Here is a 15,762-nt window from a genome sequence, read left to right on the forward strand (position 1 = left end):
ACCCAGGGAAGGATACACTGCCGAGACCCACGGGCTGGTGGAAGCACTGACAAAGAAGCAGGAGAGGCTCCACACGGCCATGGCCACTGGCGTCCTTTGTGTGAAGTTGGACAGAGACAGCATGACCCAGTCTCGGACCATGGACGACTGCCCGGTGCTGTGCAGAGTCTGGAAAACCTGAGAAACACGAAAGCCCACAGAGTCAGAGGCCACAGCTCTTCCAACACATGGGTGCTGGGTAAAAGGATGCTGCTGGTTTTCAAAGGTGAAGAACTGGGCCCAGTGGCAAGTCTACTCGGTTAGCACATCTGTTCTGGAAAGTCTGGGTCAGTCTACGTCAGGCAACTCCCCTGCCCTGTGACCCCGTGTCCTCACCTTATATACAACGGTGGCCATGAACTGTGGGTACGGCTGCTGGTTGGACAGAAATTCTCCAATGACTTTGTTCATGACGTCCTGGGGTGGGAAGAAGTCATCTAAAAACTGAGGAAGGATCCGTGCCACCACTCTGGCTTCACAGGGGAACCCTTTCCTGACCCTAAAAGGAGGGGACACAAATTAGAGTCTGGCCCTACCCCAAGAGGGCCTCGTGTCTAAAGCCAGTTGGGAGGCACCCTGGGTCCTAGAATGTGACCTGCAACAGCAAACAGGCGACTCCTGCCTTGCAGACCTCACCAGGGACCTACAGGTGAATGCACAGACCCAGGGCCTCCACCTGGTATGGGGGGGGTGATAACTCAGAGGAGTTTCCGAGTCATATCAAGTAATAAGCAGAAAGGGTTTGAGATGGTGACGTTAGAACTAAAAAAGACTCATTATGAAGAATGTTGTCCATGTGATGTTCTGTTTCTGTCCATGTCTAAATGCTCTATGAGCCTCTTTTCACCACCGCAGCCAGTAAGGACCTTTCTTCTTACTGGACCTGAACCCACACATTCTCCTGCTGACGTCCTGCCAATCCCAAAGATTATGGTCTGCACCCCCAATGCTGTGCAAATGGAAGAGCTGTACATTACTGACAAGCACCGAATTGACCCAGAAACTGGGCCCACGCTTCCTCCTATGTGTGTGTGCTCAGATCCCCCTGCGCAGATGCCAGCCGTGGCCCCACACATCACATGTGAGGCTGCTGCATCTGACGACACCCACCACTGGGTGTTAGTCCAGTGTCCTCCACCCAATGTCTGGAGCATGATCAAGCTGCATACCTGATGGGCACTTGCTAACATGTTGGTTTTATTTTAATACTGGGGCACAAGGGCCATGAAGGCAGGGACCCAAGCATGGGCTCCCCTGCCTGCCACTCAGCTGCGGCTGGGTTTGACAGATCTATATACAATGGAAGAATGGCTATAAACACTCATTTTAAATTTCAACACAGAAAGAGACCACAATGCTCAGCTTTCCACAACACCTCATCTGGCCTAAGTGGACACAGGGAAAGCCTTGCTTAGGATGCTCTTGTGAAAGCCAGACACTTCCTGCTGATCGAGTGAAGGGACAGGACAGGCTGAGTGGCACACAACAGGCCTCCCAAGGACACAGATGCCATCATGTCATCTGGCTGGAACCCAGGGCCCAGTTCTGGGCAAAGAGCCTGGCAAGGGGCCTAACCCATTTTCCAGAACTGGCAAGCTAAGCCAATTCTGGACAGAAGTACACACAGCGAGGGAAGGTGGGGGTTAATTACAAACTCTCAGAGGTGCTTTTGTTTATTGTCTAAACCTTTACCATAGTCTAGTGAACAGTCCTCCTGAAGCTGCTGCTAATGCTGCTCAAAGGCTGTGCCCCTATGGTCCTGGGAGTATGCAGCCAAGCCTGCTTTGACTGCAAGGCTCCTCTCTCCCCAAAGACAGCAGTGTCTGATGGATGTCTTTGTTACTTCTCAAAACTCCATGTGCAGGACTCGTCTTGGTAACATGCCTTTTCTGATGCTTCCATACGGATAGGGTGCTGCCCCCCAACCTTTAGGAGAGATAGGCAAGCACCTGGACTGGTCTCAGAGCTGGTCTACCCCAAACCCTCTGGTGCTAGGGTCCAAGGACTGCCCGTTACTGCAGAGCCCTGAGCGAGAGGTGTGCACTGGTAAGATCCAAGTAGGCCAGGCTGAGAGGAGAACAGGTGTGCGGGAAGGCAGCTGCTCCTGGTGAGCATTCCAGGTCAGGCCAGTGAAAAGGTGGGCTTTCTTTCTTACCTGTCAAAAAGTACAGACACACGCTCCATAGCCACAATCACTGACTCGCTGTCTGGGGCGGTGGGGCTGGGGTCTGAGGTTCTGCCCGGGCTGATTTTCTCCTTCCCTGAAACAAATCATTCTGTACTCTTACTTGCTTTGAAGACTGTGCCTTGAACTCACAGAGGGGTTCAACAAACCCAGAGAGATGATGTGAAAACAGGTGACAGAAGTGCTTGGCAGCCCAGGGCCCAATCTTGCTCAAGTACACAGGGTGCAGCAGTCAGGCCCGGCTCAATGTGACCTTGAGCCAGTAACCCCATACTCCAGAATCCCCCTCAAGTGCTGGTGAGGCCCTATGGTCTGCATCCCAAGAATGCACACGCTTCTCTTTCACTGGGACAGGAGACCCATTCTGTCTGGAGCTCAGTGGTACTGACTGGCCAGGCACAGGTGGGCCTGGGCTAGTCTCTGGAGCCCCAAAGCTCACCTGTGTACATGCAGGTAAGCATCAGGCCCAGGGCAGCCATGGCCCGATGTGGGCTGTGCACGTTCACTCTGTCCACACTAAGCTTGACCAGGGACTCTGCATCCAGCCGGCAGAGTTGTTCAGAGAGCAGGAGGCGCTCCAGACCCCGCAGGATACAGTGGTAGATAATAGACGGGGTGGACTCCTCACTTCCAGACAGCATCACCCCACACATCTGAACAAGAAGGAAGAGATCAGGCCTCTGTCACTTGTGCCTATCCTCCACATCAAAGTGACCTGACGGTACCCCCACAGGTGACAGTGCACACAAACTCACTCCCATCCTGGGGGAAGGTGCTCAAGGCTGCTCACCTGTATTATTGATGCAGAGAATTCCGGGCCTACATCCAGGGGGTAGTTCTCGATCAGGTAAAAGGCAGTGGCGCACATCACCAGCACGTGCTGCTGGCTATGAATGTTCACACAGCTGAAACCATGAGGTAGGGACTGAGCTGACAGTGTGTGGTGACCTTGTGTTTCAGGGACCTCAGCCCCCAACCCCATGACCTATATGTGTGCCCGCTCTACCCCAGTCCACCCTGAGACTCCCATGCAGCCATTTATACTCACTGTGCTGCCCCTTTGAGGTTGGACAAGAGGTAGTCGCTGATGACTGGGACGAGCTGCTTTGCCGTCTCATCCAGGAGGTCACACTCCAGCACGTAGAGAGCACCGTGCAGGGCTCCGACCTTGCTGGGAAGGTGGCTGCTCCTCAGCGTGGTCTCTAGCAGCCGGCTGACTGGCTCTGCCACGGCCTTGTCCTAGAGCATAGGCACAGGCACGGAGGCTAGACCACAATGGATCAGGAGAGGCCAACGGGGGCTGGCCTCACACTGCAGAGGAACACAGTGAGTAGCAGGAGCTCCACAGAGGGACCAGGCTGTCGCCCGAGAGGCCCGAGCTAAGCTGGCCCTGGGCAGGCGTCCAGGGAGCATTCCTGCTCCTCAGCTGTGCTTCCCCAACCTGTGCTGACACCCTGTCCTCCCGGGGATCTGCGGTTTTGGGCTGAGCCAGGGAGAGGGGCCCAGAGGACCAGCCCCACCGAGCCCTGCTCTGTGTCCCTAACGAGCCTCCCGGCTGACAAGACCCCACACATATTGTCACAATGCCCTGCTGGGAATGGAGCGTGTCCCACCTCAGTCCCCAGGAGGGGATGCTGGAAACTGGCGCCTGATTCCTCTGGACTTTGTCCCCCTGACTCCTCGACCCCATACCTCTCCCGTTGGCTGATTGTGCTTTGTGTCTGTTCCCTGGGATCAATCCCAGCTGTGAGTATACGTGAATTCTCCCAACAAAAACCCAGGGTAGGTAGTCTTGGGTACCCCTAACAGTAGTCTATACTATCACAGACCAAAATGTTACTGGTGTCCGTTTGGCACCAAACATAGTGGAGTGCAGCAAAACCCAAACACTCTGCACCACACCCCTCCCTCAAGACTCACTTTCTGGAGAAGAGTTGGCCACAGGAAGCGGTGTGGAGGTGGGGGCGACCCTAGCGCTTCACAAGCCACTTCATCTGGGAAAGGTGGCTTCTGCCACCCGAGGGTCCCCACAGGCTTGGCTGATGGCTATTGCACACATACTGGGATGGTGTGACACCTTCCCAAGGACTGCCCTGCCCAGGAGTCACTCCCTGACCACACGAACACCACCAGGACCTGCTGTGAGGGACACACGCTTTCCAACACTGTATAAGCATCTGAGAAGGAAAAGCACACTGCTTGTGCCAACACACATATGCCTCCACCTTCCGGAAGGACGTCTGTGTGCATGTCAGGATGAGAAATCCGTGTCCGTGCAGCATCCTGCCTTAGGGTCTTCTTAAAAACGATCATTATTTATTTGATTTACTGACAACACAACATCTGTCTAGGGGGATCTGGGCCTGAGCACAAAAACACAATTATAATAAAAACAAACCCAGCAGCTGAAACCCCCCACAAAGACAAAAGGGCCCCTTCAAGTCCAGCTGCTTTCACGTCTCTTGACGCCCAGAAGGCACACACTTTGAAGTGACGTGCTCACAGGGGAAACTCACTGTTCCTGCCCCCCAACGGCGGCACCGCAGCTGAAGGCCACCCGGGACGGGTGGTACCTGCCCAGGCACTTTAGGTCAGAGGGACAAACCATACAGGGGAGCACCACTGGGAAGGGGCGAGAGGGCTCCAGGCCACAGATGTGAGCTTACACCTCTGCCACGTTCTGTGTGACCTAGTCGCAGCCTCACGGGGCCCAGACAAAATGAGAGCAGCCTCACCTGTTGGGCCAGGTGCAGGAAAGCTGCCGCAGTGACGGGACAGATAGCAGGCAGCCCCCACGTGTTGGATGGATGAAGGAGTCCCTGCTGCCAAAATGGAGGTGGGCCCAGGGGGCACCATCCAGAGGCTCTGCAGTCACTGGCTGCTGCTACTCAGCCAAGAGGATAGGCCAGGCTCTGCATAGCCTGGAGGATGGTTACTTTCCTCTGGGAGCAGAGCTTCTGTCCCTCACTGGCTACCAAGGGCAGGGCCTGCACACAAGTGCTTTCATGTGCTCACATCACGGCCGGTGAGCATGTACCAGATGGTGATGTCTGCACAGAAGATGGGTGGGTGCTGTACTGGTGAGTTGACGGACTGGATGCAGAGTATAGGAAGAAACCAAAAGCAGGCAGTCTCCCTCCTGCTAAGAACAGACTCGAGCATCCAGACTTTGGGGGAGGAAATGCAGGGTCTGGGGTAAAATGGCCTCCAAGAGGGAGGGTCTGATCACAGGACACACAGGGGTCTCCAGCACTTCAGAAAAGGGGTGTGGGAGGCTGTGGGGGGCCATAGGCCACTGTGGAGGAGGAGCCAACCCATGCTTCTACCACCCACACCTCTGGCTCCCTTGGGGATGGGTCACCATGATGACCCAGGGCAAAGGGGTACAGGAGCCCCAAACCAAGGCTTCCTCACCACAACATGCTTCACCATGACCCATGGAAAGGCAGGTACGTTAGCAGAATCCTCCTGACATCCTTCCCATGTCAGACCTTTCCAGGCCAAGGCTATGCCCATGGCATGCAGCCAAAAGGAGGAGGTCCCTGCACCACCTCTCACTTACCATTCCAAGGACGGCAGCTGCCTTGCAGGTGGCGGGCACCAGGTACTGAATGAGAATCTCGTCTTCTGCAGGGTGCACCCTCCGCAGTTCCGTCAGCGTCAGATACATCATCTCAAACTGGGTGCGCTCAGTGAATAAGTCTGAGACCACGAGGAGCTGGAGACACAGAGCATTGGGATAGGAAGTAAGCAACGAAGTCCAAAATGCATGTTCTGACACCAATGGGACAAATATGGGAATCCATAGGAGTCTTGGCCAAGTAAATAAATCGGCCCACACCTGGAAACCTGTAATAATAAGTGTCAGCAGATAACATGAAGATACACTAGTCAGAATATCTCCTTAAAAACGCCTCTGTATCTATACTGCCCACTGAGAGGTGAGGGCCTGGATCGCAGTCACGACCGTGGTGAGACCACAGAGCAGTTCTCCCACTGCTACTCTGCCAAATCCCAGAGCATCCCTGCAGCATGGGGACAGGCTCTCCAAAGCCCTGGATGGAGAAATGGGCAACCACTTCAGAAAGAGATGCTTGGATGATTTCCTGTCTCCCCAAAATACTCAATTCTTGGAGGCTCAACTTCACATGCCATCTAGAAATAAACGTCACCTAGGCGTGCAAGTGCATCTGCTCCTCAGGAGTACTGCCTCCTGCCGAGACCCAGCTGAGGAACCAGCAGGCTCGGCAACTTGCCAGCAGCAGCTGTTCCCAAAGCGGACATGTGGACACCCGAGGCCCTCCTGGGCTTGAGGTCAGAACTGCCTCTGTAGCAACACGGAGACCCTATCTGCTTTTTTACTCCTGTTCTCTTCTGACCATAAGGCAGTGTTTCCCAGAAGCCCTCTGATATTAGGCCAAACACAGGGAAGACAGGAAAATCAAGCTCTCTAATAATCAGTTAAGAGACTTGCAAAAATGTAAAACAAGGCTCTTCTCACTAATTGTTTAAAAATTTTAAATAAAAATTATCATTGTTATGTTAAATATTTAAGTAAGTTTTTAAAAATAAGACCTTCATTACAGGTGCTTATATTTCACTGGTTTTTGAAAAAAATCAGGTTGCAAACTTTTGTTAAAAATGAAAAATCTCACCTGCAATAAAGGTCTTATCTAGGAACCTTAGGGGTGTGTACTGACAACAGCCAGGCTCAAAATCCATGCCTGCATTGACCGGCTGGAGGCATGGCAGGGACAGACAACCAGAGCCCACTGCAGAGACTACATAGATGGTTCTAGCTGGCTGGTCCGCGGGTGGGAAGCAGGCACTGAGTGTCTTCAGCTCCAAACTCTCGCTCGCTTCTCACCACATGATGGGAAAGACGTGAAGCTGGCATCTAAGGAGGAACTACTGTCAAACCTCTATGACTTCGGTCCTAGCACCGTAAGCAGGGATAGGCCTAAGCCACACACACATCCTCTTTGGGGTCCCCAAACATACAGGAGTCTGAGCCTGCAGAGTGAGGTTGACAGCTCTGTATCAGAGCTTTTCCAGGGGGTGTGGTCGTGGGACCATCTGCCCAGCTCTCATCTAAGAAAGTAGACATTTATGAGACAGGCCCTTGGGACAAATATGAGTAAATAGGGTGGCCTTCAGAAGGAGCCTTCACACAATGTGATGCCCCTACAACACTCTTACTGTACTTATAAGGGTCCCAACTGGCTGTGGATCAGAAATGTAAATATTGGTCCCTCCATGGGCTACAGAAATACTACTTTCTCCTCCTGGATCTGTGAACTGCTCAGAGCTCCTTCCCAGGTTCCCAGAGCTCATGAACTCTGCATGTGTGCACCCTGTCTATAGTAGTGTGTATGTGTACTGCCACGAGCACCGTGCACCTGTAGGGGAGCAGGGAATGCAGACTTACGGATCGAACCACTTCACTGATCAGGATGATGGGTGTCCTTCTGGCCGAACCTGATGGCAGGATCCAGCGACTGTACAATTCAAGCAAAAACTGGGAACAGGAGTGAATGTCGACTCCAGCCCGGTGCTTCCTGAAGAGCATAGCAGATGGGCAATCGCCCCATACACAAGATGAGACTTATTTCAGGAGGTTCCCCCAAATCAAATCACAGATAGGAAATTTCAAACTGCTTGAAAAGTAGATGGGAAACCTGGAGTTGACGGGTGATGTGGGTGGTGATGCAGGTGCAGGGACATCAGCCTCCTCTTCTTCCTCCTCCTCCCACTCCTCCTCTCTCAAGGGTGTGATGCTGTTCCCCAGCCACACGGAGTGAATGGACACCTTCAGGAGATGAGAAGCCTGGGCTCAGTGTTTAGGGCAGAGGCGTGGGTTCTCCCCTGAGCTGCAGACCCCTTTTCTGGAGATGGGGGCAGCGGTGCTGGGAACAGGAGTCATTTTGTCCACTCGGGTGCCTCCCTATGCACCCAGTTCAAACAGACTACGCTCCCGCTAACAGCCCATGCCCCCACACATCTGTTCACGTGGGAGTCCTCTGGCACACAGCATGGTACCTCACACTGAGCAAGTGGCTGCTGCAGCCTCAGGCTGCATTCCTACCACCAACTAGGACACTAGCCCAACTCCCACTCTGCATAAACAACCGTTTCCCCTTTGGGGTCCCACCAGCCATGGGGGGTGGGGCCAGCAGTGGGCAGGCAGGCTGGAGGTGGCTGCCTGAAAGCTGCCACAGATGGAATATGAACTTCGAAGCCTCAAAGCAATCTTCAGGCTTCAAGAGAGGGTGGCCCCTCTGTCCTCCTCACTCCCCAACAGCCAGTGATGGCTCATTTCAGAGGGATGTGGGAGCTGATCGGTCTCCAGACAGAACAGGGTGGGGTCAGGGCTTAGCCCTGGGCAGATGCACTATGCTCCATTCCCAATGGCTGGATGTAAACACAGATGCTGAACAACGATGTGGCTAAGCAAACGCCCCGTACCCAGGAGGCTAGGTTCCACCCCGAGAGCCACTCACAGCCTGCTCCTCAGGAACACGTTTCTAAAGAAATGACAGTGAGCTCCATCACCCTAACTTATCTCAGGGGCAGAAACTTCTCTGTAAGGACAGCACAGATAGCCTGTCTGTGGCTCCTTGCTCACAGAGGAATGTGTGTGAGCAGGAGAGGACAGGATGGAGCAGGCCTGGGGACTCTGCCACAAGGCTGTGCCCAGAGCCAATAGGGATGCCCTCGGGATAAACAAGTATTTCCAACCCCTGCTCTGGCCAATGTCCTCTGAAACAAAAGCTTAAAAAAAAAAAAGCAGTCCTGAGTAACTGCTTTCTAAGTAAACCAGTAAGGTCTGAAAGGACAGAGCAGTAGACAGAGCAGCCATCGGGCACCCACATGAGTCCCCTCCGCCCAGCACACACGTCCTCATGGCTCCAGGAGCCACATCCCTACGCTCCAGCTCCTTGACATGCACTATCATATGTGTGACTGTCCTGTTTTTCTGACAAGAAAACTGAATTTTTATTTCAAAGTGACTCACCCGGTAAGCTGTCAACCTGGCCCCCAGGGCATATCCATCTTCCACACTGGGTTATGTGACCACAGTTCCCCTTCAGCTGGCAGCTGGAATCTTCTGGCCAAATCCAGGGCCATCCTGATGTTCACCCCACCCAAGCCACTCTTGCCTGACTGACTAATGCCCCAAAGCTAAGCCTGACTCCCACCAGCCTGCTACATTCACACATGCTCACATCACTAGGTACACAAGATACCTTAAATCTTCCTCGTAGTAGAGAATATCAATGAGAACAAATAAAAAAAACTCTCCCTTTATTTAAAAAATGCATGTAATTTTTCTTCTGGATGCATCAAATGACCCAAAGTCATAGCAGATGAAAGAGAGCAAAGAAAGTAGTAGGATGTGCCCTGGCAGTGCGGGTGTGACTGACCTGGCCAAGCTTATAGCTCATGTTTCCCAGCTCCCGCTCGGGGTTGATCTGCAGCAGAAGCTTGTCGTGGCTGATGAGGGCACCTGCAGGGTGACAAGGTGGACAGTTCTGCAGAGCCCTGAGGGTCTCTGGGCTTTTCTCTGGCACTTCATAATGTACTATGCTGGCAGGGCCAGGCGGGCAATGCTGAATTATCACTGTTTCTCTTGTTAACACACCAGCTTCTGACTGCACAGGAAGCAGCTGATGGGGCAACAGCCCAGTAGACAGGCACTCAGGGACCCAGACCGCAACATCGATGGGCAACACCTCCCAGGACCCTGCCCTGGTGTCTCGGCTGTCCAGTTGTGCCCACCAGAGTAGGAGGGTACAGGCGGATGCTGCCACTCAACCCATCTTCTCCACAGCCTATGTCTTTCGCACTGTCTATACCCCAGACTAAACAACTCCCCCTGCCAGCCAGAGGCCTCTGGCTGACCCTTCACCAGATCAAGCCTCAACACCCCCCTCTTCCATGATGCTTCCTACCCCTAGTCCATCTGCACCTACTCTCCCCTTCCTCCTGTGACACGGAGTGAGGCCACCTCTGTCTCCTAGGGGGCAGGAGCTCCTCAGGGGGCCATCCTGGTACACAATCCTGAGTCTAGTCCAGCACTTCAGTAAATGTCTAGCGTCTGCATGTCTACATAGAATGCTCTCTAGGTAAAGCACTCAAGATGCTTAAAACTGTATCTAACGACTGCTAAAATAGAGAATCATAAAAACACTGTGCTAAAATACTGATTAGTCAACAAAAACATGTGTACTAACAAAAATAATAATAACCTCACAAAATTTCCTTTTAACTCAGGGTGACAAACTCTGGTGCCCATTACAGGGCAGGAACACAGCCTGCAGGCCCAGACGGAGGATGGGGAAGGGATGGCAGCTGGGGGCGGAGAGCTCAGACCAGGGATCCCCAGCCACAACAGGCTCTCAGGGGTCCAGGCCTGCTCTCGCCACAGCGCTCTCTTGCAAAAAGCTGGAGCTTCAAGCGAGTCAAGGATGAACTATGCTGATTTTTTCACTGAGTGACTAGTTTGGCCTCTATACTCCCTCTCAAGGCTGCAGGTCTCAGGCTGAGAGCCATTCTGTTCCTCATGGGCTGACTGGGGAGGGCAGTGCATTTGGTACCACAGCCTCCAAAAAGACACCTCTGGTCTTTCTGCCCGAGTGGTGGTGTTAGGATCTTGGTCACATTCTCATTCTGGCCCAGGTAGAAATGGCCCTCTTCCCACAGGTACCTGTAGTAGCTGGAGACAGAGAAGGGACAGGGTCCCACGCTTGGTATAAGTGATGCGTGGCGATATTCTCTCTCTTTGAAACCATTGCTTGGATTTCCTGCTCTACAATTCCTCGGATAATGCTCAACTTCCTCCCAAACCTAAAATCCAAAACAAAGGTTAAAGGATATTTTGTTTCCTTCAAAATCTTAAAACCAAAAAACCTCAGGGCATCTTCCAGCTTTGCCTAAAGGAAACACAGGCACCTATAAGAGCAAATGACTCCCTTGGAGGGGACTCCAGTCCATGTGCCCTTGGCTATTTTTTGATGTGCTAGAGTCTGCCCTAAACAGTCAATGGACCCCATGGCATGCAGGCCTCACTGCCACGGGTCACCAAATCACTTCTTGCAGTAAGGCAACACTCACAGGTGTTTTGTTTGTAGTTCTGGTAACAAAGAAAAGGACCCAGGGAGAAGGTGCTGGTTACTCTGGGCGGGGTGAAAAGGCACCTCACGCTTCCCACCTGGTGTCGAGGGCTTTCAGGGGCTTGTTCCGGGGCTGCTGCTCCAAGCAGCTCACAGCTGGGTTGCCAGCCACAGGCACAGTCATTGCACTCAGCACCAGGGAGGTGATGGCCTGCACAGCCAGGACGTTGATCTGGGTCCTCTCTGTGTCTTCCTGGAAGGAGAGCCCACATTTTTATCATGTCATGAATGGCTAGATGCCAGAAACCATATACGCCCCCACCTGCACACAGGACTGAAAGGCCGTGGTCCTTGGGCTGCACGGTCTTATGGGGAAGAGCTGGAGGGCTGCAGAGCAACATGCCTTCCCAGCAATGGTCCTGTTTTGTCTAAGCTCCCCGCAGCCTATGCTCCCTTGAGCATCTGTGACTTGTAATAAACCTGATGGACAATGTCTACCTTTCAAAGCACAGTCTCCTATTGGTACAGACCTCAAAATATAAATCAATTTTTAAGAAACTGCCCTTAAATTTCCTCATTAATTTTAGGGTTTAAAATTAGGGTTCCTAATTGTCACCTGTGAGTTCTACACATGAGTTTAAAGAGTTTAAAGACCCTTGATTTTTGATGTAGGTCTACTTCTTAAACTGACATTTCTACCAGTTTGGGCCTACCTTCCACCAGAATTAAGGACTTATATCCAACGGTTTTCAGTATCTCAGGCTTTGCCTTATCAGAGAACATGGTTTTTATTAATATAATGTACATTAACATTCTAAGAAGCCGGATAAATCTCTGCAAAGCAGTGAACTGAACACAGGTACATACACAAACATAGCCTTTATAACATGCCTTTTCATTCTCATTCAACCTATACACTATACCTGAATACTGATAAAGAAAACTCAAACTTATTTTCAAGAAAGGGTGCAGCCCTACTGACCCTTAACGTGTGATGCACCATGACAGAGCATACTCTGGCCACCAGGAATCTAGGCCACTCAAACCGCGAAGGAATTTGCTCCTATTCTACAACATTAGCCTAGATATGAACTGACTACCCTGGTAAACACAGAAAGAAAGAAAAGAAAGAAAAGAAAGAAAACAAAGAAAAAGAAAGAAAGAAAGAAAGAAAGAAAGAAAGAAAGAAAGAAAGAAAGAAAGAAAGAAAAGAAAGAAAAGAAAGAAAAGAAAGGAGAAAGAAAGAGAGAGAGAGAGAGAGAAGGGAGGGAGGGAGGGAGAAAAAGAAAAAGAAAAAGAGCTTGCTGCCCTTTATTGCCCACTAGGAACAATTCACAAGCTGCCATGACTGCCCATGTGCCAAAAAGTGGACACACAGGCCTGCACGTGGCCTTACTTCCGGTGGGCTCTCTTCCTGCTCCATCACAAGGGGCTGAGTCACCAGGACACCAAGGAGGGTGGCCCACGTTTCCTCAAACTGGGTGCGGCTGGTCCATCCTAGGAATGCAAACGGTACGTGAGACAAGGTCACCTGCTCCCCAAACTTCTTGATGTAAAGTGGCAGCTGGGCCATACAGCTGCAGCTGGAACAGGCCCCACCCCCAGGGCCATGTACAGCAGTCCTGAGATGCAGCCACACTGCCAGGTACACTGCACCAGCAAGGACACTGAAGCACACATGTATGAGGTCACACGACAGGCAAGTGGCACCCTCTCCATCCCCTACTGCAGAGATGCAGTGAGGCGAAGGGATGTTTAAGCAGCAGGCCACATTTGAGTGGGTCAGAGTTGCTCCTGCCCTGCTCACCAGAGGGCTCATGGGTCTTCCCCAAAAACAAACCAGTGCATTGCACACAAGCGTGTGCAGACACCAAACCACTGGACTGCATACCCTGAGTAGGTGAAATGTGTGCTCCATGAATTCTATCTCAGGAAAGCTGTTAAAAATAGAGAAGTTAAAGGAATGGGTTCTCTGACTCTGTCTAAAAGAATAGCAGATCAAAAAAGGATATAACCTAGCCAGGGCACTAGCATCTGGGGAACATGCATCTAGTGGGTTGACCTCAAGCAATGTCTTCACCAGTGGCCCTCAAGGTGTGGGATGAGCACTTGCTTCTCAGGGTCGCACTTCCTGTTGCCATGGGTGATCTGCGTGCGAGGTGGAGGTGGCCAGGCCACTTCCATTAGGGTCACAAGTGACAGGAAGGGGATGTCAAGGGCAGGAAAACCAGAGCAAATTTCAGGATTAAATGCAGACAGACCTAGTCAAGTGGGCAAACATACAGATCGATGTTTACACAATTCATTTTAGGGAAAAGAATGAAGACAAAGGCAAGAATGTGAAGGCAATATCAGGAAGAGAGTGGAGCTGTCCAGGGTACCTCTTGCACGTCTGAGTGAGGATTCGAGCAGGAAGATGCCTAAGAAAGGAAATGATAGCACATAGGGGGTGGCCAGGAGACAGCCTCCTAACCACCGTCAAGGACAAGAAACAAAGTTTTCTGAGGCTGCTAGCCTTGGGTCACTGCAGAGACTGTCCACACTGTGGACAGAGTAACAAACTGTCTGCTTCACTAAAGGGAAAAGTAGAGGCAACATGGCATCAGCTCCCTGAAGCTTCTGGGATCAAGATAAGCACAGACCCTGAGGAAACCTGAGCTGGCCAGGGATCACAGGGATGAAGGGCAGGCCCCACAGGCAGGCGAGGTGCCCGACACTTTGGGAAACATCGTAGCTTGACACAGCCACTCAGGACCTACCAAATACAACCCTGCCACCAGACCTGCAGCCATGCAATGAGGGCAAAAGGGCAACACACACCGTACTGCAGGAAGTGGACAACGCCTGATGCAAACTACTAACACTGCCACATATTGTGCAACCGTGTACCAGACGAATCTTGTGTGGTTTCTGAATCTGTACTGATGCTATGAAACCACAACACTGGGTGTCCTAGAGGCCAGGATGCCTGCCCCCACCGCCCAGAGGCCAGAGCTGTCTCACAGAAAAGTCTACTTTCCCCGCTCTAGTGCGCTGCTTCCACCTCGCTGCAGCTGCAGAGTGATCTGCACCTGAGAAGGGAATCCTCGACCACACAAGAGCGCACGGATCTGGGCTGCACATGATCTATCACCAGGGTGCCTGTCCTAACTTCCAACAAGCCTGGTATATGAAGACTTGGGGTTAAGCCCCCCAACATCACACCAACCGGTGAGTATTTTTCACTGCGAGAGTTTGCATTCATTGCAGAATGTACTCACATAGGACCATGTCATACCCTACATCCCTTGTGGAATAAATAAGAACTAGGCGCTTTGAGGCCTAGTAATTCTGGAAGAGAAACAAGGATACCTAGTGCATTGATGCGGTAGATGAACTCTTTAAAGACTTCCTTCTCCTGGAGGAACTCCACTGGGATCTCAGGGAAGGCTGTGCCGAAGTCCCCTCCTGGCTCAGGCGACCATCCGAGTTTCCAAACCTGAGAAGATGAGAAAGAAATAGTGTGACCCCAGTCAAATCAGGACAGCTGCACTTTGAGGAAACCATGAAACAACCTTTCTCTCAGCATGGCCTCCTTTCGGAGGCCACATTCTTACTAACAGCTCACACAGACTGTCCCAAAAGCAAGTGCATCATCCTTCTGGGAAAACAGCTCCCATGCATCACCCGAGGATCTCCTGCCCCATTGTGGGCCTCCTGGGTCTGCTCTGACCTCCCACTTTCCCAACCTGCCTGCTCCCAAACTGGCCCAGCCCCTTTCCCTCGCTGCTAGCACCCTAGGCTAGCAATTTATGAGTTGGGTTCTTGAAGGTCCGTGTTGGCAGCCCCTGGCCGTCAGAGGCAGGCAGGAGCACCCTTGCACACAAACAGCAGCTGGTGTGTTAGATGAAAACAGGCGTCAAATGAAGTCAAGTTGCATTTAAAAATAGTCCCTGGCAAGCAGGCACATAAACTCAGTGAACAGAAGGCGGAGCTGTGGACCCGTCGCTGTCCTGGCAGCAGGAGCAGCCACCCTCCCAGCCAAGAGAATAGACCCCTCAGCTCCGCACTCCCCAAGCCCACCCATGGGGGCCTCAGAGACATGGCCAGCCCACCTCCACAGTTCCAGTGCCTCTCATTCAGCTTAGGAAGACACCAGGTCTCTCCCTAGCATCTCTGAGCTGCTCACTGCACCCTCCTCTCAGAACACTGGTGCACACTGCTTCGTGCCCTTTGTGTTGTCGCGTCTCCTCCAGACACCTTGACTTCTAGGACAGCACCTTCCCAGGGTGGCTCCCCGCTTCCCTCCAGGCAGCTGTCTCCAGACCTACACAGGGACTGAGGTGCCTCGGCAGCCAAGGCCGTGCCCTGCACACTGGCAACCCTGCTTCTCTACCGGGCTCCACCTGGCTCTCTTCTCAGTGGGCATGGGGCTTCAGATGCGCT

The 15,762-nt window shown here is 52.3% G+C and overlaps 1 protein-coding gene across 2 annotated transcripts in view; it reads right to left on the reverse strand.

Annotated features, from left to right (window-relative positions):
- The window catches only part of HTT (huntingtin), a 144,685-nt gene that overhangs the window by 5,131 nt on the left and 123,792 nt on the right, over positions 1-15,762 (reverse strand). For both annotated transcript variants that reach the window (XM_038533184.1, XM_038533183.1), the window contains 14 exons: positions 14,689-14,815; positions 12,734-12,834; positions 11,436-11,590; positions 10,932-11,071; positions 9,649-9,731; positions 7,903-8,033; positions 7,653-7,782; positions 5,787-5,942; positions 3,273-3,463; positions 3,015-3,129; positions 2,664-2,877; positions 2,195-2,300; positions 376-538; positions 17-177 (listed from right to left, as the gene is read on the reverse strand). In XM_038533184.1, the coding sequence (XP_038389112.1) occupies positions 17-177; positions 376-538; positions 2,195-2,300; positions 2,664-2,877; positions 3,015-3,129; positions 3,273-3,463; positions 5,787-5,942; positions 7,653-7,782; positions 7,903-8,033; positions 9,649-9,731; positions 10,932-11,071; positions 11,436-11,590; positions 12,734-12,834; positions 14,689-14,815 (1,973 nt within the window). The remainder of the gene's footprint in view (positions 1-16; positions 178-375; positions 539-2,194; positions 2,301-2,663; positions 2,878-3,014; positions 3,130-3,272; positions 3,464-5,786; positions 5,943-7,652; positions 7,783-7,902; positions 8,034-9,648; positions 9,732-10,931; positions 11,072-11,435; positions 11,591-12,733; positions 12,835-14,688; positions 14,816-15,762) is intronic.

Source organism: Canis lupus, chromosome 3, assembly GCF_011100685.1.
Source record: "Canis lupus familiaris isolate Mischka breed German Shepherd chromosome 3, alternate assembly UU_Cfam_GSD_1.0, whole genome shotgun sequence".
In the NCBI taxonomy this organism is placed as follows: Eukaryota; Metazoa; Chordata; class Mammalia; order Carnivora; family Canidae; genus Canis; species Canis lupus.